The 27191-nt window shown below is 40.1% G+C and overlaps 2 protein-coding genes across 7 annotated transcripts; both read right to left on the bottom strand.

Moving 5' to 3' along the window:
- Positions 1-384: 384 nt before the first annotated feature.
- On the bottom strand, positions 385-25005 carry LOC6564683 (moesin/ezrin/radixin homolog 1). 6 transcript variants are annotated; one of them, XM_032738543.2, is made up of 9 exons: positions 20571-20669; positions 9605-9767; positions 4254-4433; positions 3997-4128; positions 3383-3409; positions 2496-3262; positions 2021-2408; positions 1715-1927; positions 385-1101 (listed from the first exon to the last, which is right to left on the bottom strand). In XM_032738543.2, exons 2-9 carry the CDS (start codon positions 9617-9619, stop codon positions 937-939), a joined length of 1887 nt encoding a protein of 628 aa, XP_032594434.1. In that variant the 5' UTR covers positions 9620-9767; positions 20571-20669; the 3' UTR covers positions 385-936. The 6 variants fall into 6 exon arrangements, with proteins under 6 accessions (XP_032594434.1, XP_001991407.1, XP_032594437.1 ...); XM_001991371.2 differs by lacking the exons at positions 9605-9767; positions 20571-20669 and adding an exon at positions 7617-7857; XM_032738546.1 differs by lacking the exons at positions 3383-3409; positions 3997-4128; positions 20571-20669 and adding an exon at positions 24750-25005.
- A 506-nt stretch (positions 25006-25511) lies between these two features.
- Positions 25512-26754, bottom strand: LOC6564684 (uroporphyrinogen-III synthase). Its single transcript, XM_001991372.2, has one exon. The coding sequence runs from the start codon at positions 26539-26541 to the stop codon at positions 25726-25728; it is 816 nt and encodes a 271-aa protein (XP_001991408.1). The 5' UTR covers positions 26542-26754; the 3' UTR covers positions 25512-25725.
- Positions 26755-27191: the final 437 nt, after the last annotated feature.

Raw genomic sequence — 27191 nt, 5'->3', positions numbered from 1 at the left:
AGGTTTGTTGTTTTTTTGTTTTGTTTTACATTTTTATTGTTTAATTTAAAAACGCTTTGTTTGGTTTTCCACAATAGTTTTTTAAAAAAAATGTTTTTTTTTTTTAAATAAAAATAAAGAAGAAAATTATAGTTTATACATATTATAATATATTTTTTCCTTTTTTTTCACTTGTGTTTCCGTTTTTTTGTTTTTTTTTTGTTTTGTAATAATAATTAAAAATATTGTTTTTCCTTTTGTTTTTTTTCTTCTTTCTTTCTTTTGCAAGTTAATTTAAGAAACAATTAATCAAATTCTTATTTAATTATACAAATTTAAAAAAAAAATAGTAATTATATAGTAATAAAAATAATATTATAACGGCGAAATGCAATAGCGTGTGTGTGTAGTTTTTGTTTTGTTTATTTCTAATATATTTGTTGTTTCTCTCTTTTCGATGCGCGCACAAAATGAACAAAGAAAATGTTTTGGGTTTTGCGGACGGGAAGCGTGTGAGTTGTGTAATTAACAAGATTTGCGACCATTTTACCATTGACAAAATTGATAATTGATGGGTAGACTGATCGAGATGTGGTGGCTGGTAAGGTAAGGGAAGGTAAGTTAAGTTAAGTTAATGTGGGTAAGAAGGGGCTACTAGAAGGGAGAGCGGGTGCGTTGTTTAACACTGTCTACAAAGCATTAGCGAATCTTTCTATTATTTGTATTATTATTATTTGTAACTAACGATGCGCTTTCTCTCCTTAAGTCCACACTGACAAAATGAAAATAGATCTGCCAAATTCTTAATCTGCATTTAAATTGGATAGTTGTCTGTTTGATTGGGAACGAGGGTGGAGGGTGGAGGGTGTAGGGTGGAGTGGGGCTGGTCAGTTTGTGTTGAGCGCGCTGTGTCGCGTGGTGGAAGGGGGAATAGAGAATGGGGCGTGGTCAAACGCTTTACATGTTCTCAAACTGATCGACGCGACGCTTTGTGTTGCCCTTGCGGATCTCACGGAGCGTCTTGTACTTGTCACGACCTTGGCGCACATTTTCGCGATGAATCTTGTCGTTTGCCGTCTCTTTCGTCTCGTCGCGTGACTGCGCCAGATCTTGCTTCAGGGCCTGCAAAAGAGCGAGACAAAAATATGATATAAATATATAAAATGAGTTTGACTTGAAATGCAGATCGAATGCGATTTCAATAAGACTAAAATGTTTCACAAATCGTCTTTGCTTGAGTTGATACTACATTATACATCTATTTGGTTGATCCGCGCTATGGAACATGGACATCATCTTAAGGATCTTGCTTGCAATCTGAACAAATACTTTAGCATTAGATGTAACTATAATTGAAGGCGATCCTTGAATAATTTTTGCCTATACATCTCTATTGGCCAGAGCTAAATTCGAACCGTTTGTATTTGTCGACCTGAATCTATACGTTTTTTTTATATCAGCTATGACTATGACTGTACTGGGTATTTTGAAAACTCTAAAAATCATATGATAAGAGACAAGAGATAAGCGAACTGTTTACCGCCGCCGTAAACATTTACATAAACCGCCCAAATATAGCCCCCAATCCTTATCAACGTAGAAAAACAAATTTATCTAAGAGGTTATCTTCTTCTGTCGTGTCGGATCACATAATATTGTATAATAGAATCCAATCCCCCTGCCTCGCAACTTGTTGGTTTTTTTTTGATTGGGTTTGCTGCTGTTTTGAACGCACCTTGAGCTGATCGTGCAAGCGCTCGTTGCGCTCGGCCAGCGTGCGTCTGTCCTCGATGGGATCCTTGATATGCTCGTCTGTGTCCAGGTCGCGGGACACATCGCCGCCGGCATCGCCATTCGTCAACTCCTCCTCGTTCTCGTTCTCATCCTCGGCAACGTGATGATGTTGCGGCGTGGTGGATGCAGCCAGCAGTGCAGCAGCAGCCTCGGCCTAAACAAAACGTAATCAGATAATTGTTAAGATAAGCGACAAAGGCGAGTTGGATTATTGGAGGTGATGGGAGAATGTGATTAAAGTGGTTACCTGCTTGCGGCGTGCCTCCTCGACCTCGTCTTGTAGGCGCTTGGTCTCCTCGTCCTTGGCATTGACCTCGTCCTGAATGCGCTGCACCTCCTGCTGCTTGGCCATGATCTCCTCTTCCAGTTTGGCCTTCTCAACGGCCTCCATGTTCTTGGCCTCCTCGAGGCGCTGCAGCATAGACTGCAGCTCCTTCTGGCGCAGCTCGAGCTCATCCTTGGCGGCCTGCAGCTGCTTCAGCTGCTCCTCCAATCGTCGGATCATCTCTTGCGCTTCGAGCAGATCACGCTGCGAACGCTCCATCTCCTCCTGCATTTGCTTCAGCCGATCCTCATACTCCTGCTGCTTCTTTTCGGCGCGTTCGCGTGCTGCCAGTGCCAGCTGCAGCTTCTCGCTGCCAATCACCAATAAGAACAAATTACACATATATAAAATGATGACATTTAGGACAAATGATGATGTATGGCAATGGACGACTTACCGCTCCTGCTGTTTGGCATTCTTCTCTTCGCGCGCCTGCGCCTTCATCTGCTGCACATCGATCGTGTCGGGCTTGCGACGACGCATGTAGAGCTCATGGTTGCCCATGCAGAGGGCCAGGATGCGCTTGTTGATGCGAACGCGCGGCGCAAAGAACATAAAGTCGGGTGCCTTCTTATCGATCGGTTTGATGATGAACTTCTTCTCCGAAAATGAAATGTTACGTATCTCTGACCAGGGGAAGCCAATTTTTGGCGTTAATCGATCGTCCTGCTCATAAATGTTGAGGCCGAGCGCATCGACGCCCAACCACAGATCGGTGCCCTTTTTGTTGCGTATTTCGAAATAGTTAACGCCATACATTTCCAGATCCTGGGCAATCTTCAGATACTCCATCATTGCATCCTCGCGCAACATGCTGCGATGCTCCTGCCACCAAGTCATTATCGATTGCTCCCACTCATCCTTGGACATCTTATGCTGATCGATGACGCGCTGTGGCAATAGGCGATCGTTCGCTAGGAAACCGGCTGTGTGGGTGCTTTTATTGTGATCACCGTGGCGCGCCTGTACCGCATAGGAGGCCAGCAGGACCGACGTTTCCGGCGGGCAATAGATCTCATCGGTCAATATGGCATTCTTCACTTGTAGATAGAACAGGCGCAGTGTGATGTCCTGTATCAGCTCCTCGGCCACATCCTCCGGATAGAATTTGGCACGGAATCTGAATTGCAAAGGATTCTCCTTTTTGACATCCTGATTCATCACCTAAACACAACAACAACAACAACAATTGTATTAGTATACAACAACAAATAACAAATGATTCTCATTAAAAATCCTTCAAAATAAATATATAGATAGATATATATTGCCCAATTGGGTTACCCATGTCGAGAACGGCATTGATCCAGTCTGTGCATTTTTGTGTGTGTTGTATTCAGTTGAAACGGTGCAAAGTGCGCAGCATGTTTGTTAATGAAGAATATTTATATTTATATTTATTTATTTAGTTTCATGTAAAACATTTTCAATTCTCAATTCAATTAGCTAGTTTGACAATCAATAAACTGGGATTGGGACTGGACTGGGCATGCATGCAAAAGTGAACTAAATAAGAAGATTACGACTCTACTTAAAGTGGACTCGGCACAATTTGTTAGCGATTAATTAAGTCAATGTTGGCTGTTTATTTGTGGAACCAACAACGAGATGTTGGCCAACTATAAACAAAACATAATTATACTTAAAGTAAAAGCAAATGTTCTCTACAAACAATTGTTCTCGCATTTAGCAATCTTTACAGATTTATGACCAATCGCTGACTCATTTCTAGTTTAACTCTTGAGACAAAGCCATGAGTGAGTAACATATTTTATATATATATATATATATCTAACAACATTGTTTTCTATTTCGTAGCGTGGCTTGGTTTTTTGGCAATAGGGGGTGGGGGGGAAGAAACATCATTGTATTGTTTGTATTTGGTTCGTTTCGCCCACCATATCGTCAGCGTCATCATCCTCCTCGCTCTCATCCGTCTGGGTGTGTCCATTGCCATCAGCTGTCTTTTTGTCCACATATTTCTTAACACGTTTCAAATATTTGATCGTTCTTATGGCCGGCGATTCGGGCTAAACATAAATGCGTAACACCTTTAATACTCGCTACACCGAACAACATACTTAAGTTTATCCCAATGGAAATAGTTAATGTCGACAATAATGATTTGTTTATGTATTTATTGCGATTCGCTCACCTTTTTGTATAGCTTAATCCATGTGGAGTCGCCCTTGGAGTCCGTGTACTGCAGACCAAAGAACCAAACCTCACGCAGTCCAATCGTCTTGACCACCTGATCGAACAGTTGTTTGCCAGTCGTTGTCGACTGAATGGCGAACTCCAGTTCGGCGTCCATTGTCGTGACGCGCACATTTAGCTGCAAGGACACGCAAAGATTGCAACATATTGTAGTATATACGTATATCGGTGAATCATCTTAAATCTACAGAGTTGAATTGATATTGAAACAGACAGCAGACAACTGCAACAACTCCAACCCCTGATCTGATCTGCCATCACTAACCGATCCTGTCCGACTGTTGGCAAACTAAAGCTTTACTATTTGAATAACTTTTGATTGAGAAATGGGCTCATCATCCAACCCATCTGTTAAATATATATTGTGTGTGTCAATGTGTCAAATGTGTTCATTCTGTAAAACAATAAATAGTTTCTCAATTCTGATTGAGCATTTCGATAGCATAAAAAGCTATAAATTCGGACTTGTCAATTTATTTTTGACACAGACTAAAATTAAACCAGTTGAGCGATAAGTGCATAAAAAGCTATAAATTAACATGTAAAATTTTTGACATAGGCATAAACAAATCTACCAAATCTCTGATAGGCCTGATCTTGAGTAACAACAAAGAAACCTTTCAATTAGTAAATGGCAAATTTTGAATTTATTGTAGTTGACATTGCTAATGTCGACCAATCGAGGACAATAGCAAAAGGATACTTTCACGGAATGGAGATAAGTATAGAGATAGTTTTCAAATGATCGATTGAATAGAAATGGCAGGCAGGCAGGCAGGCAGAGTCAAGCTCGTTCACATTATTAGCTTGTGTAATCCCACCTGACTGGTGGGATACCACCATATACACTCCACTCCTCGCCCTTGCTTTGATAATTGACAACGCATCGCCCACGCGCTAACCAAATTGATTAACTTGATGGTTGATGGTTGTCGTTCTCTTTCGTTGAGCGCCCATGTGACAGTGTTGGGGGGGAGGAGCTTGTATAACCATCATTGCAATCGTTTCCCCCTTTCACCCTCTATCAATTTGCTATCTATGCGATTCTTCGTGTTGTTGTTGTTGTCATGGTTGATTACTTATTGCCGGTTTTTTCGAGCGTGCTTTTCCAAAACTGTTTTTCCCAGTCGGTTGTACGGCGACTCGGAAAAAGCAGACACGTGCACTCCTCACATGTTTCCCCACTTTTACTCGTACATACACAGATCTCTATATATATATATATATATATATATATATGTTTATATATATCCACCTTTGACAGTTACCGCTCACATCGCTCTAATCATAGTGTGACAGTAATTTTGCTTGTTTATCAAAGTGTTTCAGGGATCAAGCAATCGATTTGTTTGTCACTGTTCTAGTTTAATATCGATAAGTTTGCTGATTGTGATCTTATGCAGACAAATGAACATCGATAACATTGTTGTCTTTCTTTAGCTTTTGCTTCGATTGGGGATTGGGGGACAATAATGATTACTATAAAGTTTTCTATGACCTGCAAAAATGGACAGCAACTTGCACAGTTGTCATGAACTAAAAACAAAACAAATAACAAAAAACCAAATGAGTCATAATTGGGTTTAAGCTTGCTACGCGTTTTCTAGATGGTTCCAGTTCTCGTCTCCCATTTTAACTACTTTTTTTTTTTGTTTTGCATTTGTTGTTTTGTCGGCGAACGTTAAGTTAACGTGTTGTGTTGTAGTTATTGTTATAACTGTTACTTATCTCGTTTTACTTTTTGCTTTTCTGTATCTCTCTCTCCCTCTCTGTCTCTTTCGCTCTCGTTGGTATTTTTCGCAATGCAAATCAAACGTGACACAATGCAAGGAAATTGAAAACGTTCATTTCAATCCAATTAACGTTTGTGGGTTAATGCATGTTGTTGTTGCTGTTATTGTTATTGTTGTTGTTGTTCCTGTTGTTGTTGTTATGTGTAGTGCATGAATACGTGCATACAAGCATGGCTCGCTCATTGGCCCCAGTGCATCATGTGAATGTGGCAACGGAAACAGTCGCATAACCAACCAGTAGTTGACGACTCTGCTTTATGCTCCAACTTTTACCCCCCGCCTCTCCCCTTATTGTCTTTACTCCCTCTTGTCCCCTTTTGTGCTTTACTCGCGACGATTTGTCACATTTTGATAGGCTGCTGCAGCATGACAAATTGCTCGTTGCTATGCGCAAATGTTGGCCTACGATAAGCTGCATGTTATACGTAGTTTTTGGTGAAGCCGGAAACCATAAAACAACCATAAAAAAAATAAAAATAAAAACAAGAAAATATTGCAATTGTCGGAAATAGCCAGTCAGGAAAATTGTGAATTATTCAATATACTTGTATAAAACTATCAGAGATTATGGGCAAACTCTTATATAACTCCCCGATTTGAAAACGTTGAATATGTTGTCAATTTTGGCGGCAGTCGAAAGAAATTCGATTATAATTGCACATAAACCAGTTTCACATTGTTTTTGGCGAATAATCCCATTTGTGTGCCACATTTTAATTGAATTATGCATTTAATGAGTACTAAATATCCTGTACAATTCAAGTCTTATAAGACCTGGTTATGTCTCATCCAGTCTTTTAAGTCAATAATCAAACAATCAATTTCGTATTAAAACTTGATTGTTGTAAATATTCAGAGAACAACAGGTGCGTAAATCTTTAGTCATCGAGCTGTTTTTAACGATTTTTCAGCTAATCGACAGGTTCGCAATAAATTGTTTTCTAAGTTGCACGCAACCTCGATTTCAGGCTCAGAAATTTGAAACAAGTTATTTGATTCTATATATGTATCTATACATATGCTAATTTCGAGAAAATAAAACAAGGCAAACATGAAAAAAAAATAAAAACAACCAAATCTGATGTTTGCCCAAATTGTAATAACTTGGCATATATCCGTCTATATACTGCAGCCAATATATATATATATGGCGAAATCAACCGGATCGAGTAACTATATCTTCCGATCGAAATTTGAGTGATTCGATCTTGCGTGAACAACTCTCGTTATTATGATCCTTAAAAACTTGGACATGCAATTATCAATTATCAGATTACTATATCTTATCGATTTTATAGAAACATTCGTTCGGTTTTTCTTGTTGTAATTTGTAGCGAAATTTAGATGTCCTCCGCTTTACTATTGAATAAATATAAATCAATGTTTTTCACACTTTTGTAAACACCATTCAAATACTCCCCCTTATTTGGTATTTGTAAACTCAAAAAAAAAAAAACATTTAAAAAAAGCAACCAAGTGCAACATGTGGAGGACAACTGGAGACGCACCGTTTTCCGCTTGACGCTGCCGGCGTAGCGCGAGAGACGCGGACGGCTGTCGGAGACGACGACCATTTTGGGCAGCCAGCCGTTTTTCCGTAGATTTTGAATAGTTGCAAAGATTTCGATGGCGCGTGGCGCGCACACACACACACACAGACTCACACACACAGAGAGAGAGGCAGAAAGAGATATGAGTGAGAGTATCGAGAAGAAAATCAAAAGACAATGCGCCCCGTTCTGTTGTCCAGCGACAACTGTGGAAAATGGAAAAGCGCCACTTGGTATTTAAGTCGATTAGACAAACAGACAGACGGACAGGCAGACAGACAGACGGACAGGCAGACCGACAAGCAGAGTCAGTAAGGCCATTGGCGAGAAAGTGCCCCAAACAACCCAAGCCGCACGTGAGCAGCTTGTAAAAGGGGGCGGGTGCAGGGGCGGGCTACGTAAAGCGATGGGATTTGTTTCTTGTTGTTTGTGGTGGACAGCGGAACTTATTAGTAGCCCCCTCCCCCTCCTCCTCCTCCTCCTCATCTATTCGAATGTTCTTTTTAGCTGTTTATTTGAGTTGTTTTAAAGCTTTTTTTTTGTAATTGTATGTTAATTACGTGGCTAAAAATAGACACAACTGACTAAATTGCCGCGTGAGACTAGTTTAAGTACAGTTTGCTATGTACCTCTCTGCCTCTCTCTCTCTTTCTCTCTCTCACTTTCTGTTTGTTTTCTCTTTGTGAGCAGTGGGCAGTAGCGTTAAGGGGCCCGGCCTGGATAAACAAATCAGCGTCACTCATACGACGCGTTGGCTGTCAGTTTATTAGTCTATTAGAGAGCTGCAATTAGCCAAGCCTATAAGCCAACGCCGGCCAAACAAACACTCACGCACACACACACACACACACATCAATTACGTCTGTGTGTGTGTGTGTGTGTGCTCCAATAATAATTAGTTGCGTGGGTGTAAAAGCACAAAATCTTTTGATATGTACATGTGAAAGCTCGTTGCTCGTCGATCTCTTAGCGATTTATCTTGAGACATATTTGTAGGTCATTTAATTGTGGTACATGGCTACGATTTATAAACGTCATAAGTTAATGGTTATTTCCTAAAAAAAAAAAAAAAAAAAAAAAAACAATGAGAAAAAAAACCATACATTATTTTAGATGACACTGAAAGTTATTGACGGATTTATTGCTTGACGTTTTTGCTAGCCATTTTTGCTGTCAATCAAATCAAATCAAATCAAGTCTAAGCGAAATGTGTTTTGCACGTCGTCGTCCAAAAGAGAGGCAAATGGAGGCCAAGTGTGTGGCTCGTCAAGTGGGTGGCGGGCGGAGAGTGAAGTGAACGTCTGCATAATGACGTCGTCGCCAGCAAATGTTTGACGTCATCACAGTTTGATTTTGGCGCAGATTCAAATCGAAGACTGACGCATTAGACGTCAGGCTAAGTTAGCCAAGTTTATGACGCTGCCAATGACGTATTTTGGTTAGTTTAAGTTTAACGCTATTTTTCATCGGCTTACTGCCAATCATTATTGATAAGCAAGTACTCACCGAAACAACTCTCCTTTTCTCTCTCTCTACATCTATATATATATATTTTTGCGCCGATTTCTGTGATAAGAGTGCGTTCAAGTATTTGATAATCTATCATAATTTACAAGTTTGTTTCCTTTCCACTTTAGAGCTATTTCGGTAGTCGTTATCAGTTCTCAAACATGAAATGAGTTTCTCATTAATTTGATGGCCTGCTGTGATTGATTGCATAACGATTAAAATTCAATTCAATTCAATATCAAGCATATATATAATATGCTACATTCTTCTACTATGCACCAATAGTAACACTCTCAAATAACAACATTGTATATTGTTGACACTTGTTGATTGTAATCATATATTTTTGAAAAGCCTTTGCTTAAGATATTAATGCATTTGCTCCTTTTGTTTATTTAATATTATTATTATTATTACTATTTAGATTGTTGACTTACCGATTTTGGCGACATTTTGCTGCTTGCCTAGTTGCCCAGTTGTTGATGGTGATGATTTGAACGGTTCTTGGGTGTGGCACAAAGTATTTGACGTTTGTGTTTGTGTTTGTGTTTTTTCTTCTTTAATGCTCTCCTCTATTGTGCTTTTGTTTTGCTCGTACTACTGCAATGAGAGGAGAGAAATGCAATTAATTGAGAGTGTTGAAAGAGATTGCCACAAACTGGATTGACAATTGGCGATCGGTGAAAAATGCGTAAGACAACTTTGCTTGCGGCACGTTTCAGGCGACTGCAAATGAAAAGCTCACGATCATAATTCCTATATATAGAAACAACAGTGCTGGCTGTATATATCACTTATTGGCGCATGTGCTGCTGGCATATCTGCTATGTTTATTTCGAGTTTCACCTGGCACATTGACAAACAAAATGCAGCAGCAACAATTTTTTTCTTTTTCTTTCTTTTTCATTTTTTTTTCATTTCTTTTCTTTACTGTAGCCAAAGAAATGTTGATATAGCATGTTGCGATCGCATATTTCGAAGAAATAAATAATAATGATAAAATTAACATAAAATGTGGCAAAAGAGTGAGTTTTAGGATTACAACTGCTAAGGTTCTTTTCGGACAGAGTTTTAGATTGAGCTCAGCAGCCCAAAGTGACACAAAAGCGACACCAATCCGAGCGCCAAAAAAAAATGTGAACTCATTTAGAAAGAAGACCCTTAAAGTCATTTAAAACGATTGCTTCCTCAACTCAACTAAATCTAATATGAAATTCATGTTTTAATGTTGCGTTTATTTATGCTGTTGATGTTTGTGTGCTCGTTTGTCTTTTTGTTTTTTGTATTTTTGTATTTTTATTGAAGGTAAACTGTCAACGTAATGAAAATCCAATTGACATTTTGACACGTGTGACATTTGAAACGCTTTTTGCTACTACTAACTGACGTCACACGCGACGCCATATTTGTTTGGCTACATACATATGTTTACATATGTACATATATATATATATATATACATACACGAGTTTAAAACGGGCCTGAACAAACGGTTTCCGTCGAAATGCAAATTAATAATCATTAGCTGCAAAGGCAGGCAGAAGACATTCCAAAGTTTCGGTTTTCATTATTGTTAGGTTTGCACAAATTATGACATCATGCCGACTTTATTATCGCTTCTGCGTGAACTTCATAAATACACACTTAGCAAGCCCACACTTGGATACATATGTATCTCTATATATACATATATATATATATATATATATATATATAAGTTATGTTCCAGTCCAAAGTTATATAAATGAACCTTGTCAAGTTGTTTGTTACACAAGATTTATTTTGGGAATTCGCATTGGTATTTATTACAAAAACAAATTCCTGTTAATTGATGCTCGTGTCATCCAAGTCGTCTTTTTTATCGTAAATAAATATGAAAAAAAAAAAACGACGAATGTTGGTAGATGTTGAACAAAATTCAATTCTGATTCATAAAACTATTACGATACTGCTCCAGATAAGAAATAGTAAGCATGTAAGAATTCCACAGTCGAAAGTAACCGACTAGCAGATACTGTTACCTACTCAACTGCTACATATTAAACCATATGTAAACTTTAAATAAATAACAACTGAAATTGATTAAGTTTCCATAAACTTTTTTTTCCTTTCCAATAATAAAATGAGATTGCAAGATTTTCAAAAATATTTTTTTACAAGAGTATTTGGATGTCGTTAGGCAGGCATTTGCTTCAACTTTTTTGTTGTTAATATTATATGGTTGCCTTGAACTCATACAGCAAATTTTGAAATGAGCTCATTTTGTTTGCGCCAGCTGTAAATGAGCTGCGCCGCTAATCAGCAACAGGGCCGGCAAGCGACAAATTCCTTTAGCTTGAATCAAACATAAAACGGGCCATATAGATTGGTAAGCTCTGATGGCAGATGAATCATTTGCATGTTATGCAAACAAACACAAGCAACAAAAAAAAATAATTAACAGTTTCGCTGCGAGTAGGTTTGCTCTATGCATCCACAGTCTTCAAACAACACCATGCGTCATTTCCGACAGCATTTGATTGCCATTTGATTCGATTTGTTCGGTTCGCCTTTGCTTAATCTGTGACTTGATATTTTATTTTCCTATTTTTTTTTTCGTCGTGTTCGTGTAGGGAATAAAGAGGAAGAGAGGAGGAAAGGGAGTACTTGCTTTCAAGATTACCGGCACAAACGGATATGAAAATGATTGAGCAAATATGCGTAGCGCAAGATGAGTGCAGCTTAAGTTATCGATAACAGTCAAACGGCAAAAAATAAAAAGAAGAATATGTCCACCTGCTGCTGCCAAGCTGAGTTATGCTTTTTTAATGCTGAGCTTACATAATCTGGCTTGGGTTAACCCACGCGCAACATTTGCTCATTGTTTTGTTTATGTTTAATATCCATTAACTGCATTTAATGAGTTCAAGCTAAAAGCAGCGGGGCAACGGTTACGTTTACGTTTAAGTTTAAGTTTACGTTGACGTTTATTGCTTGACCACCGGAACAACAGCGCAAATCACACACACATAGACAGACACACACACAGATAGACAGATACACACACACACAACTAATGAGCTTTTGAGCGCAAAGCGCACGTAAAACAAAAAACCAAAAAAAAAAAGAAAGAAAAAAGAAGAGAAACAAAGAGAGCGACGTCATGTTCATATTGCGTATGCGCAGCGCAACGCAAAGCAGCTGCGCAATGGAAGCCAAATAACTACAGACATGAAAGCGAAATGACAACAACAGCAACAACAGCAACAACAAAAACAGCAGCAACAACAACAAAAGCAAAAGCAGCGCGCTTCTTACACATTTGCTTTTACTTTTCATTTTCATTTCGAGTCGTTAAATAAGCATCATAATAATAATAACAAGTAAACATGAAATAAATAGCCAACAACATTTTCTTCGCCAAACTTTTAATTTCAACAATTATGCGTTTTTTTTTTTGCATGGTGCCTTGATTTTCGTACAACCATCTCTTTCTCTCTCCCACGCTCGCCACAACTCTCAGACGCTGCTTTGTTTAATACTTTGGTCGTTTTGCTTGCTGTGGTCAATAATTAAAATTGAGCAATCAAGCGATTGAATAGATCTCTCTCTCTCCCTCTTTGACCAAGTAAACTGTTTTTCTTTTTTGCTTGTCGCTTTTTGATACCCTACAGAAACATTAAAGGGGTGGATGATCACGTGTTATATGTATATTTTTTTTATTACTTTTTTGTTTGTCATATTATAGTTTAGAACGCATTACATTTTTCCACAGTCTTAGATGGCTTATTTTCTATTGAAAACTGTGTTAGACCGTATTAAAAATAAAGTGCATTCAATTATTAAAGTATACTTTGTTTTTCTAGAATTAAAATCATATTCAAACTTCTAAAACATGGCACAGAGCATCTCCAGATCGAGCACATTCCACTCTACCGGTTCTTTCTCAATCTGTTGTGTTTTGTGAATGAGAACAAGTAAGGACAAGTAAGAAAGACAGAAAGCAAAAAAAAATAGTCAAGCAAGCAGGCGGGCCGCCTGCCAAATGTGACAATTTAATGAAGCAAATTAAATGTTCTTGATAGCAAACAAATGGGGCGCTCGTAATGAAAACAACAGCAGCAAAGGAGGAGAGATAGGTGGGGGGAGGGGGACATGGAGTGTGTTGGGTGGCGGGAGGAATGGAATAAAACAATAACAGCAACGCAACACCATAATTAATATGACACGCATCAGAAATATATTTAAAGGCGCCAAGAGAAGTAGAACAATGGGAGAGCAAGAAATTTATTTTAAAAAATGAATTGCGTTTACCAACACTGATGCAATTTGAAAGTTGCATTGCAAATGACAGAGAGAGAAAGAGTGCGTAATGCTCACATCATTGCACCGTTAGTTAAATGACTAAGCGCGTTCTTCTTATTTTATTGTGCTGCTTAGTCTGTTAATTGTTTTTGTCAATTTGACAAAAAGTTGCCAACAGCAAAAAAAAAACAGCCGTACACACACATACACAAGCACAAAGCAAACATTGTGGGTTCGCTTTTGTTTATTTGGGTTTTCTTTTGAAGGGCAGCTGACAGCAGTTGGATGTTTTGACAATTTTTTGTTGTTTGCAGCACAATCAATGGAAACTTTTTATACTAGCTAATTTGAGCCAACAGTTACTACGTGTTTTTCTGTGTGCTGCTGACCAGTTATAGTAGTTGCGATTGTTGTTGCTGTTGTCGTAGAGTATGTATCACACCATAATAATCTCAATTGGGTTATGTTACATAACGGAGACGTGTCGCTTATCAGCTTTGGCCACGTAAAGTCCGCCCGCTCTACGTGCATTGAAGCAAACATCAAATTGTGAACATGTTTTCCGTTTTTATTGCGGTACCCGCAAAAAGGCAATCAAAATAATGCACACAGTTTTGTAGTCGTTGTCGGTGTGGTGTGGGCGGGTGCTGAGAGAATGTTTTATGTTTTGTTTAACACAGTAGACAAAAGCAAAAGCAAAACCAACACTAAAACAAAAGCAAAACAAAGCAAATAATAAAATAAAATTGCCATTGCAATGCGGGTGTGTTGATTTTTTATTTTTTTTGTTGTTCTCGATTTTTGTCAACGTCACTTCCGTTGGCAAACTATTCTCCCGTATTTGTACAATGAAATCATGTGCATATCTTATCTAACAACACACTGACACACACACACACACAGACGCATGCTCATTTGTTTAGCAATTGCTCCAAAAATAATTTATATCAGCATTTTTTATGAGGCCCAAGCCCGAGCCCCAAAAAAAAAAGAGGAGTTCCGAAAAAGACAGAAAAAAACAATTACAAATTGGCAAATAGACAATCAGCAACAAACAATTGGGTCGTTTGTTCTTTTTTTCACCACCCGCAATATTGCGTTATCGATAAACAAAAGCAAAAGCAGTGAAGAAGCACGCACTCACGCAAGCACACACGCACCAAGAGCGTTTTCTTTCGCTCCCCTCTATCGCCTTCATCCTCTGTTCTTTAGACCACACTAGATGGCATGCGCTACTTGCTTGACGCCGGCTTATTAAGAAGTACCTTTAACCGTTACACTGAAAAAGCTCATTTGAACAGACGGTGCTCCTCTCTCAAGCCTTGCAAATTGAGTGTTTAAGCACTCAGTATAATTTTATTATCGCTTTGATTTTTGTTTCTTATATTTTATGCGCTAGACTTAATACGGTCACACCTGCTCATGCATGCAAATGTATGTAAGTATTTATATATTTATTTATATGTATATATGTATGCATGTATGTCAGTCAACGTTTATTATTTCATTTTCCTTTCGTTTCGCTCCGCGTGTAAGCCATGCACATTCATACCTACATATTTACAGTGCTGGCAAAAAAAAATGTGACTATTATCAATGCATTTGCTTTAAATAAAACAAAAAAGTGGACTTTTAGATTGTACTTTCAATGCATGCACGTATTTAAGCCTTGTGAAAATTGGTTTATTAAAAAAAACTCAGTAAATAACTGTATATATATATGAATGTGTAGATACAAATGTAATTATTTTTGCATGAATAAAGTTTGGTTATGAAACTACAATTTGTGTATGCAAAACTGTGCGCCGAGCAATTTTTTATGATGCAACACAAGACACACACACACACACACAAACAGCCTAAGCGTTGGAGCGCAACAGAGATAAAGATATTGGAGAAGTCAAGCGACGAATCGTCGTCTCATCTGCCATTTGCTGTTATTATTTTTATTATTTGCAACTTATTTTATGACAGCCGCAGCCGCAACTCGTTAGCTAATTTCAAGACAACAACAAAGCCAAATACAATACAATAACAACAACAATAAGACCCCCATAAACAATAGACATATACATTGAAAAGAAAAACAAGTATTAATATGCGTGACATTGAGATTTGAGGTTATGCATATGATATATGCAGTCGCAGCCTCAATCGCACTTCAATTGTAGAGTTTCCCAAAGTCTCCACTTTGAGTGCTATTATATGCTTGTGTATGTGAGTGTGAGTGTGTGTGTGTGTGTTTTTTTTTTCAAATATTCTGCAGTCTTATATATCACTGGCTAATTAATTGACTATCCATCCAATCTTAATTTGGGCCATCCGCTCAAGTCCACAAATCATAGTGGGGATTAATACGCTTTGCTCTTCGATTGATTTATGCAGAGCAAAAGAGAACAAAAAAAAACAGAAGAAAAAACATGAACAAGCAAGAAAAGAAAACACGAGTTGGAGACTGCGTCGTGACATATCGTGTACATCGCAGCTGTTATTAAAACAACATTAAAACCAAAGCAAACACAGCGGCATCAAATTCACCTCACATATCGTGAGAGAGAAAAAGAGAAAGAGAGAGAGAGAGAGAGAGAGAGTGAGAGCAAAGTAATTTTTATTTCGGGATAGAAGCGCTGATGTCCTTTGGATTGAGCATGCGCAGCTCCTGCGAAAGTTAATCGACACAGCCATCAAATTAGACAATTTATTGGCCATGTCCCCCACTCTAAATGGGTCATATGATAGCGAAAAAGCCGACACAAACAATCGAGTACGAAGAAACCGAAAGCCAATAAAATATATATCTATATATACAAAAAAAAAAGAACAAACAGAAAATAAGCACAGAAGGCGAAAGCGACAAGAGAACCTATTCTGAAGCAGAGACAATTGCTTGGCTTGTGTTATGTAGGTGTGTGTAAGTGTTTTGGCCAGATATTTATCAGAATGTTAACTGAGTATGGGTATGGGTTGGCTTTGGCTATAAACGAGTATTGGCGTCATTGAGTTTTAACTGATTCATCAGCGCGAAGCGCCGTTAAATTAAATTGTGTGCCACTGACGATTGTTACCTTGACGCATGCAAAAGCAAAAGCAACAAAAAGTCAACACCACAAAAAAAAAATCACATACGACAAAACAATCGCAGCAAGTGCACAATTAGTCATTTTATCAATTAATAATTAGTTATTTTTAAACGTGCTTGCAGCTAGCTACTGCTGCTGCGGATGAACGCAAAGAGAGAGAAAGAGAGAGAGAGAGAGAAAGATCGCGACACACACACTAATATGCACAGTTTATTAACAAGATTTATCGTAATTTTGTTTACACCTTGAACTTTGGCGCAACAGCACTAAAAAAGGCGCACTCAGTGCAAAGCTCGTCATAGAGGCGCTGGCAGAGTTGTATTTTGAAAAAAGGTTGCGTGCGAAGGCAATGAGCAACAACTAGGCAATGCCTGCTGCTGTATCGTATCAGTGAGCATTTGTAAGCACTCACCTGTAACAACAACGACAACAACATACATTTTCGAATGCTCAAATTAAAGAGAACCTGTTCCCTTACACATATATATATATATATATACATTATATATGTATATATTATATATATATATATATATATTTTTATTTATTTATTTTTTTTTTTGCGGCTTTTGACATTTGCGCTTTGACAAACACAATTAAATCAATGGAATTTGGAAGGCTGAAAGTCAATGAAGCATAAATTTTATTGAGATTAACTCATCGCATTGAGTGTAGAATACGACGAGACTCTTTGTGACCTTCAACTGAGAGTTTTTATCTTCTGTTTTTTTTTTTGGGCGCGTTAAAAGCGTTCATTGAGAGATGCTAAATACATCAGAAAATGTATTCGTTGAGCCCCTGAATGCTGAAGAAAGCTGCAAAAAGACAAAAGAAAGCTGCGGAATTTTAGCAATGCGGCCAATGGCCTCCCTCCTCCTCCTACTATCCACCAACCAACCAATCAACCAACCCCCCTGTGCCCCACAAAACAGCTAGACAAGTCTGCAACTGCAGAAATGAGTGATAGATAAAGAGAGAGAGAGAGAGAGAGAGAGAGAATGGGAGAGGGAGAAACTGAAAGAGATCAATCTTCTCTGCTGAATGCTGTACAACAAGGTTTAGCGTTTAAAAATATTAACAACATAAATTAAAGAGGCAATTTAAATGCATTTTGAGCACGCGCATCTCGCATGCCATTTCTTACAAACGAACATTTAACGCATATTATTTGATCTTACTTAAAGTAACTGCATTTGATTACAATCAATTTAAACAATACAAAAAATAATAAATAAAAAAGGGATTTGAATTTGGCATTGTCAATTCTAATGCAATATTTGCATTTGCCTTGTTCGAAAATTGTTTTTTTTTTGTAAGCTTTTTTCAAGCTGATGCTGAAATATAGGCATGATGAAGTGCAATCAACTGTTACCGTTGTTGCTGTTGCTGTTGCTGACCAGGCTAAGTAAAAGCTTGTCAAGCACACAATTGAAGTTGGCTGACGATAATATTGCTGTCTATCAACTACTTGCTTATGAGGCACTGTCTCTGTTTCTGTGTCTCCGCCATTGTAAACCTGACTGCCGCCTCCCTGGCCTGCTGCAAGCAGCGTTTGCTTTGTGGCACTTAGCCATTACTTGTTGTTTTTGTTGTTATTGCTTTTTGCTGGTCAGATTGGCTGCTGTTGTTGTTGTCGTTGCTGCTGCTGCCTGCCTGCCGCTTGACTAGCGCTTTTAGAAAGTATGTCAATTTAGAAAAGCCGTTGACTGGACAACCAGCCAGTTAGACAGCCAGCCAGCCAGCCAGTCAGGCCAGTCGGCGGGCAATTTCTATGCATGTGTTGCTTGCTTTAATGTATTAGGTTCAATTTGATGTTGTATACCAACCAAGCCAAGCGAAATAGTGTTGCTTTTGTTGTTGCTCTTTTTTCTTTTATTTTTATTTTTATTTTTTGTATTACTTGCGGCGATGTTTTGTTATTACCTTTCATACAAATTGCACTTGAACACAACACACGAAAAAAAACGACATTTATTCCAATTGCAATTTCCACGGAATAAAACCGAAAAGAAAAAAGAACTTTGCGTCTGATTGAAACGAGCGCGCCGTCGCGACTGTCTAAAAAAAAGCAAATAAAAACAACTTGCTGCTGCTGACTCGATGACTCCCAAAAGGAGAGTAGAGTTGGAGAAGTGAGCGCGACGAGTGAGTTTATTGAGTGAGTGTGCGAAGGGGGACGACGGAGGGCGGCGGTATTAAGCCGCTGTTGCTGCTGGTGCTCAAACTCTGCTCAACAAGTGCTGCTGCTGCTGCTGCTTCTGCTGCTGCGTGCGATGCTTTGTACAGACGCGTTAGCAAGTTTGCTGCTGACTAAATGGCAAATTTAATAATAGCGCATGTGGTGCCCTGAAACAACGTCAAAGCTTAGCAGCAACAGCAGCAGCAGCAGCAGCAATAGCTTACGCTGGAGAGAGACAGAAAGAGAGAGAGAGAGAGACAGAGAGCGAGAGTGAAAGAGGGAGAGAGCAGAGCCAGCAAAGACAGTCAAAAGCAGTAGCTGGAAAACATTGTTGCTGCTAACGATAGTAGCACAGGAAATATCACACTCGCACTCACACTTATTGAGTAAGAGGGAGAGAGGAATATGCGGCATTTTGTGTGATATGAGCGACTAGGCATATCAATAACAGTGCATAAGAAGTAGCAAAGAGGGAGACAGGTAGATAGAGAGAGAGAGAGAGAGAGAGAGTACAACTAACGCATAGTTTAGGTGAGCTGAGCAGCTGCTTCTGCTGCTAAAGCTTCAGACAAAGCCCCACAAATGGAGTTGCAGTGGCAGGTGCAAGGCCAGTAATAATTGTAATTATAATAAGCAACGTCAACAGTGGAGAAACACATGAATCAATTTACACGCACATCACGAGAAATATTCGCGACGCAGGCGTCGTCGCAATCACAACCCAAATTAGAACATTACGTGTGAGAGCGTATGTGTGTGTGTGTGTCGGTGTGTGTACAGTTAACTGTTAACCACTGAAAAAATAGTTTATCTATTTGTTGTTGTTTTTTCTAACAAACACACAAAAAGAATAGCGACACACCATAAAATACGCAATCAACGAAAATAATTACATTTTTGAAGTAAATCACAAATTTATAGCTCTGATTGCATTGCCTCGTTGAAGGCAGGAAGAAGAAGAAATGTTTGGTTCTTCTGTCGGTTAAATGAATGCACACTTTTTTCGCATGGGTTTAAATGTTTAACATTCATTTAACATTCGCACATCATCAACAACAACACAGGGGATTACAAAAATGAAAAAGAAAAGAGGAAAAAGCACAATAAATTGCAATTCAAAGTCACTCACAAAAGAGGCAATAAAAATGAACGGGAATTCATTGTTGGATGTTGATGTCTGCCTTGAATTACACTTTGCATATTGTCCCGTTCATCTCTTCTTCATACGCATTACACTCATTCGCACTCAATGTAAGGTCAGCGACGCTGCTTGACTTGCCAGCCAGTTGGCGTCGCAGCATTCGCCGCTGCTTCACTTTCAAAAGCATTTCGAGTACAAAAAAAAAGTAAAAGCTCTCCCACGCCGTTTTTTTTTTCTTTATGGACAAACCATGTGGAAAAGAAAGAGAAGAGGAGATCGAGAGAACGTCGACGTCGACATCCATACGAGTGTGTGTGTTGCACGCAATGCTTAAAGACTATTTGCAGATAAGATAGCAACAGAAGGCAGACGCTGTTTTGGGGGGTGGGGGGTGGTAGGTGAACGAACGGGATCATTTTGGGTCGGCGCCGGAGGTCGTTCGGCATTTGACCCACTAAACGAGTAGACGGCACCGACGCAGAGCCTCTGCCTGAGTCAGGGCGAGGGCTTTTGATTAAATTCTTCACTAAGTGGGTGAAGGGCAAGTAATTCTGACTGGATAGCAGTTACTGCTCGGTAACTCGGCAGCACGGCAGTTTTAAGGCGTTGCCAGTCAGCGCACAGAAGAGTTGATGAAAGCACGAAATTTACCAAAACATGCACATGCGCTCTCACACACACACACACACACACACACACACACAAATATTTGTACTTACATGCAAATACACTATTTAGTCAAAGATAAAAGCGCGCGCCAAGTTCTCACTATAATCCACAGTTGCGCTCGCGCTCTTGCACTCTTCTCTCGCTCGCTCTCTCTCTCACTTGCACACGTGCAGAAAAACAAAAACAAAAAAAAAAGGAAGAGCAAAACTCACAATGAAAGCAACAGCAACAACAATAACGGTTGCTCAACACTTTTTTCGACAGTTTGTTTTCTGCGCTGCCGCCGACTGCACGTACCGAAAGTCAAATGCGAAATGAGCCAACGGACGACGCGCAGCGCAGCGAATGCGAGCGCACAGCGTTTTTATCTGTGTGCAACGGACGATGGTAGAGGCGGGAAGGGGGGCGGTGGCTTTCGGTTCTCGCGAGATGCTCCCATGAAACTGTAATGGCCGGCCAGCAGCCCCCAAAAAGCTAGTCACGCGGCTGGAGCTTGGAGCTTCACAGCAATAACACACATGCATGCGCACAATTTGAGTTTTGAGTGAGGATCGCTGAGCGTAATACAAGTGTTGGTGGAGCTGCTGGTGCTACCAGGTGGCAACGCTGGCAACGCTCATTGAAATTTGAAAGCAGGCGCTTGCTTTTAACGTTTTTCGTATTGTTACGTAACGCGCGACGTCGCTGCTTCTGCTACTACTACTATACGCTGTACGCGCCGCTGCCTAGGCGCCCGCTTAATTATTCAAGCATAACGAAAACAACTCGTTTTGGTTAATTTACATAAAATACGGTACTACAAAATAAAAGAAACAACAACAAGCCGCTGCACACACTTGTTGCACAGCCCACAAAAAAAAAAAAAAAAAACCATGTAAAGCCAAAGCCATCCAAAAGCAGCGCAGTCGACGCATGAGCAAACAAATGAGTGAGAGTGCAGCGACAGCGACGACTGCGCAGTCGGCAGTTGCGTTTCATGGCCAGCACAAGTGAGCGAGAGAGCGACCAGAGAGTCAAAGAGAGCGAGAATAAAGCAGCGCCATCAAAAATTTCAAGTTCGAAAACCAAGTTCGAAATTCTGTGTGACGTCGACGACGACGTTGCCATTCACTGACGCCGCTGTCGCATCGCTGTCTGCGCCCAAAATGCAAATTGTAAATTCGGTTTAATTTCCATTACCTAAAAATATTCGCCCCTTCCGAATAAAAATTCAACAGGCGGCAGTCGATGACGTCAGCGCGCGTCTTCTGTTGCTGCTGCTGCTGTTGCTTCTTCTGCTTTCAATTGCTGTTGATTCTTGTTGTGCAAAAAAAATTCAATGCCAAACACACTCACACACACACACACACGCACATACACGATTAAGCAGGAGGAGCAACATTCGTTTGTGGTCACAGTTAGGGATGAGCGCGTCGCTAGTCACGAGCACGATTAAATTAAAGGGTGAACAGCAAATAATATGGAATATGATGTACTCTCATCGTTCGAGCGACACGTTAGCCGCGTTGTTGTTGTGCAACTTAACATTCATATTGTGTAAATAAGAATTATAGACGCTCACGCGCCGAGTTATCAGCAGGGGGGTATGGGGAGGGAGGGAGTGTAGTGTGTGCCTACCTGTAGCTGTTGCTGCTGCTGCTGCTCCTTGGCAGCGCTTTGTTTATGCAAGCCAATAATACAAATACTGCTCACTGGTAGCTACGCAAATTTCGCACAAAATGGCAACGCTGCCACTCAAAACTGGTTTTGTCTCAGCTTACTGGATGAGCAGCAGCGTATATACATATGTGTATATATAGAGATATAAGTTGATAATTGACGAGACATTCAGCTAGAGAGAGAGAGAGAGAGAGAGAGGAGAGAGGAGAGAGCGAAAGAAGAGAGTGAGAGAGAGAAAAGAGTGAGAGAGAGAAAAGAGTGAGAGAGAGAAAATAGTGAGAGAGAGAAAATAGTGAGAGAGAGAAAATAGTGAGAGAGAGAAAAGAGTGAGAGAGAAGAGAGTGAGAAGAGAGTGTGAGAGAGAGAAGAGAGTGTGAGAGAGAGAAGAGAGTGAGTGAGAGAGAGAAGAGAGTGAGTGAGAGAGAGAAGAGAGTGAGAAAGAGAAGAGAGTGAGAGAGCGACGTGAATGAGAGAGAGAGACGTGAGTGAGAGAGCGACGTGAATGAGAGAGAGAGACGTGAGTGAGAGAGAGAGACGTGAGTGAGAGAGAGAGAGACGAGAGTGAGAGAGACGAGAGTGAGAGACGAGAGTGAGAGAGAGAAGAGAGTGAGAGAGTTAAGCACTGATTTTGCCGCCTACCAGTTTTGGCCATGTTCAGGGAGCTAATTGCGAATCGTTCTACTTTCGACCGATAAATCAAATAATGAATGAACACACACACACATACACACTTACATACATATGTATATTGAAAGAGAGCGCACTGGCGTTGCCAGTCCAGTGAGCGAGTGTAAACAATAGCGCCACAGCATCCGCTGCTTAATCAATTTTCTGCTCCTCCCGGTCCCGATCTCGGTCCCCCGGTCACGGTCTCGGTCTCGGTCTCTCACTCTCCCTCGTTCTTCTCGGTCTGGCGACGCAGCAGAGAAGAGTGAAGCTGCTTAGAACTTGGCTGCTTTGCGGTTTTATTTATTTTTTTGTTTTCTTTTTTCTTCTTCATTCTTTTGCGCAAGCTTGTGGCGACTTTCTTGTTGCCACAAAACAAACCGTTACAAATAGCTGGGGAATGTTGAGTTGAGTTGAGATGCTGGACAAATCACAAAGAACCAGAACAGCAAACTAAAGTGCCGGTTCAATAAAATTCGAAACAAAAACTGTAATAACCAGTGTTGCTCTATCAGCCTTTTAAATCTGTTTTTTTTTTTTTTTAACTCTCTGAATAAATAAAATAAAACTAACAAAATAAAATATTGAGAATTTGTACCAAAATTTCTGACATGCTGTCACCTCCATCGATTCACAAATATTATAAGTTATTTCTGTTTGTTTTTTGAAGCATAGCTAAAACTAGCTTTTTTGCTGGGCAACACCGCCAATTTTCAACTCGAAAATGTGCCTTAATGCTAATGAGATATTCTGCTAACTACACATATAACACGCATACACATACATGTATGTATGCTTCATGAGTGCATATTATGTATATCACGTATGTGTGTGTGTGCGAGGTGACATATGATAAAGACGGAAGTGAGCAGCGACCTGCAGACACAAAGAAAGACGGTAACACAAAACCAAGAAGAAAAAGACGACGACGACGACGCAACGCAGCAAGCGTTTTCTTTGTGTGCGTGTGGAAAAACTTTCGACGGCGACGATGGAAAAACGGTGGTTGCATCGCGCCATTGATTGTAATTTTCACACGCTTTGCCAAACACACACACATTAGCAAAGCGCTTGCAACAACACAAAAAGGTAGCCGCCGGCCAGCGACAGTGATTTATGGCAGCTGGCGCATTTCACATAAGAAAACAGAAAGCAGAAAAAAAAACATTTTAATTCTCACATTATTTTGCATTGTTTCGCTCTCCCTCTAGCGCATAGGGCGCGCGCGCGCCATCAGCTTTTAAGGCGAACTTGAGCTGCGATTTCAAAAATTTAACAGACTTTTTGGCGAATTTGATTTATGGCGACGGCGAAGAGAGCGCGACAGCACACAGTATTCAGCATTGAGCATTAATCGAACGCCTCTCACTCTCACTTTCCAGAGTGTTGCCACTGTTTGATTGGGTTTGGTTTATTGTTCATATTCTGAAACTGTGTTAGTTGCATGTTTTTAGCAAGTAAGTACAGCAAAATTTGGATATTATGGAAAACGTTGACACAGCGGCGCGCAGGCCGGTTAATGACTCACTCAAACCAACTGCTCAAGTCGCGCTCTCTGTCTCTATCGCACACACACACAACCACCAGTGGGACATATGGATGTGTATGTGTGTATATGTGTAGGCACACACACACACAAAGAGACACCGGTATTTCAACATTGCGTTACACACACTCATTCTGTTTGCTCGATTCTCGCTTGCTTTCTTGCCATCCCACTTCATTTTTTTTATTGTCTTCAATGCTGCTGCATGATCACACACACACACACACACATACACACACAAAGTTATATATGGCTATGTACACAATTGCATATACTAAATGCATATATATATTAAATTTACATAAGTTGATATAGGTGTAAGGAATGAGAACCAATTAACTCTTTTGGTTGAACTCACCTGCAAATTCGGCTGCTGAAACCGGCACAAAGTGTTTGCGTGGAGTTTTTTCGTTTTGGTTTTCCCTTTTTCGTTTTATATGTACAACGCAACATATACACTAAAACAGCAATTTACAATAGCTGTTCCTTATTGGCTATAAATGCGTAGAGAATCACACAAAAGTTGAACGAAAAAAAAAATAATAGAATAAAACTGCTTCAGTGGCGCGGCGGGCACAAAAGCACAAAAATTACTTCGCTTTTGGTTGTCGCTAGAGCTGCACCACAATCGATAGTATCGATAGTTTTTGTCACCAGACTGCGCAGCAAAAACACGAATAAAGATAGCAACAGAGTTCTGCCGGCGGCTCCTATTGGCGAATTGCCAGTGGGTTTTGTACTTGTTTGCGTTTTTGTTGGGGACGGCGACTTGCTTCGTCGAATTAACCACAATTTAATTAGTTGGTATTTCTCTTGAAAATGCTCAAATTGAAAGGAATGCGATTTGACGATCGTTTATATTAGGGACGGTCAAAAAATATCGATAAGCTAAATGCCGCAACAATTGAACTCGATTTGGTTTTGGTTTATAGTTGCGATTTAATCATTAAGTTGACTTATCGAAAATTTAAATAACATCCTATCGGTAAATAGACCGAATTAGAATACAGGCCCGTAATAGTTTCTTTTTTTTTGCTGCCACTATTAAATCGCCTGCCCTCCACAAGGTAACGATAATTTCCTTGGCGCTGGCATTTGAAATATGTATGTCGGCCAAATATAAATTTAGACATGAAAAAAATCAATTTATTTAGCTTCAATCGAGGTGTGAGTATCGGGCATCAAAAATAACTTAAAATGCGCAACATTTCATGTTGGGCTCACTAATTTTGTACTCATCTAGGTCACACATAGAACAAGATAGAAATATGTGGTCGATCCTAAAAGAAAAAATCATAAGAAAACAAAATAAAAACAAAAACACTATAACTAAATTAGGCTAGATCCTTGTGTTCCATGTCGCGAACCAAGCGCTCGCGACTTTCCTGCGGATTAAGCAGCACCTTCACCAAATGCTCCACAGTCGGTCGCTCAGCGGTGCAAAAGACCTTTAGTCCTAGGGATTCGAGGGCTCGCCGCGTGCTCGGCCCAATTGCCACCAGCTTCCACTGATTCGGTGCAATGTTGTGCGCCTTGAAGTACTCATTCGCACAGTTGACACCCGACGGCGAGAAGAAGGCGAGAAACTCAATGTTCTCCGCCTTCAAAGCACGCTCCATGCACTCGGCCAGCTGGGGACTGCACTTTGTCTCGTACACCTCGCAGGCGTCCACACAGAAACCGTTCTCCGCCAGCTTGGAGAGCAATGTGTCCGTAGCCAGATTGCCGCACGGTAACAGCAGCGGCAAATTTCTCGACCCATCGAACGTGTCCACAATGAAATCGCCCAAATTGCGTGCGTTTCCCGTCTGTTTGCCATGAGTGAAGAGCTGTTGCAGTGTGCTCATCGCCAGATTGTGCGTAACCTCGCCGACGGCATAGTTATGCAACAGTTTCCAACCACCGGGCAGCTCGGCCAGCTGCAGGGACTCGGCCACCGCTTCCACGCAACGTGGACTTGTAAAGATGATGCCAGCATATTTGTCCGGCGTCTGCAGCTTGGCGCTCAGCTGCTCAAGATTCTTGAAACCGAAGCTCAGTGTCGGCACGAACAGTGGCCGAAAATTGTGACCCAGCAAGGTCTCCGCATACACATCTGTACTTTCCGATTCTGATTTGAAAATAATCACCGTCCGCTGCTGGCTGCTCATCGTGCCAAATCGATCGATTTACACTCCCCTTGGCTCGTCTCTCTCGTCTTGCCACGTCTCGTCTTGCTGTGTGGTAGGTGATAATGCTCTATGGCGTATCTATAGAATGCTTGATGACTGCGGACTGTGATCCCACGGTGCAGCATGCAACGTTTAGTGCCGCCTTTGGCCAGTGGCCCAAAAAGTGTTTTTGTTGCTATTCTTTTTTTTTTTGCGAACAGCTGTTTTCCGGCCGGTCGCAGCGTTGCCATCTGCATTGCGATGCATTGAGCATCTGGCAGCGCTCTCAACGTCTTAATATTTTGAATTTCGTTTATTTTTGATATTTTTATTTTTTTCTGTATAGATATGCGCAAAGATATAAAATTACAAATGAAATACTTCACAAATTTAATTTTATTTCAAAATATTCAAATCAGAGCAATTAAATTACTGCTTATGATTAAAATCTCACTGGATATTTTGAAACTTTCAAGTGAACAAATCACTTAGGATTCCAAAATTTGCATATAGGAACTCACCTTTCGAGCGTTCATATTACTGTTGTATGAATATTTAGTAAATTAGAAATTGTTGGGCAAGAATGAAGAGCAGGTTTTTGCATTTTTGTAGCAGTAACCGTTTCAATCATTTATGCTTTTAAAAAATGC

This window comes from Drosophila grimshawi, unplaced genomic scaffold (assembly GCF_018153295.1).
Source record: "Drosophila grimshawi isolate 15287-2541.00 unplaced genomic scaffold, ASM1815329v1 contig_848, whole genome shotgun sequence".
Taxonomy (NCBI): Eukaryota; Metazoa; Arthropoda; class Insecta; order Diptera; family Drosophilidae; genus Drosophila; species Drosophila grimshawi.
This window is presented reverse-complemented; position numbering and strand designations above follow the sequence as displayed.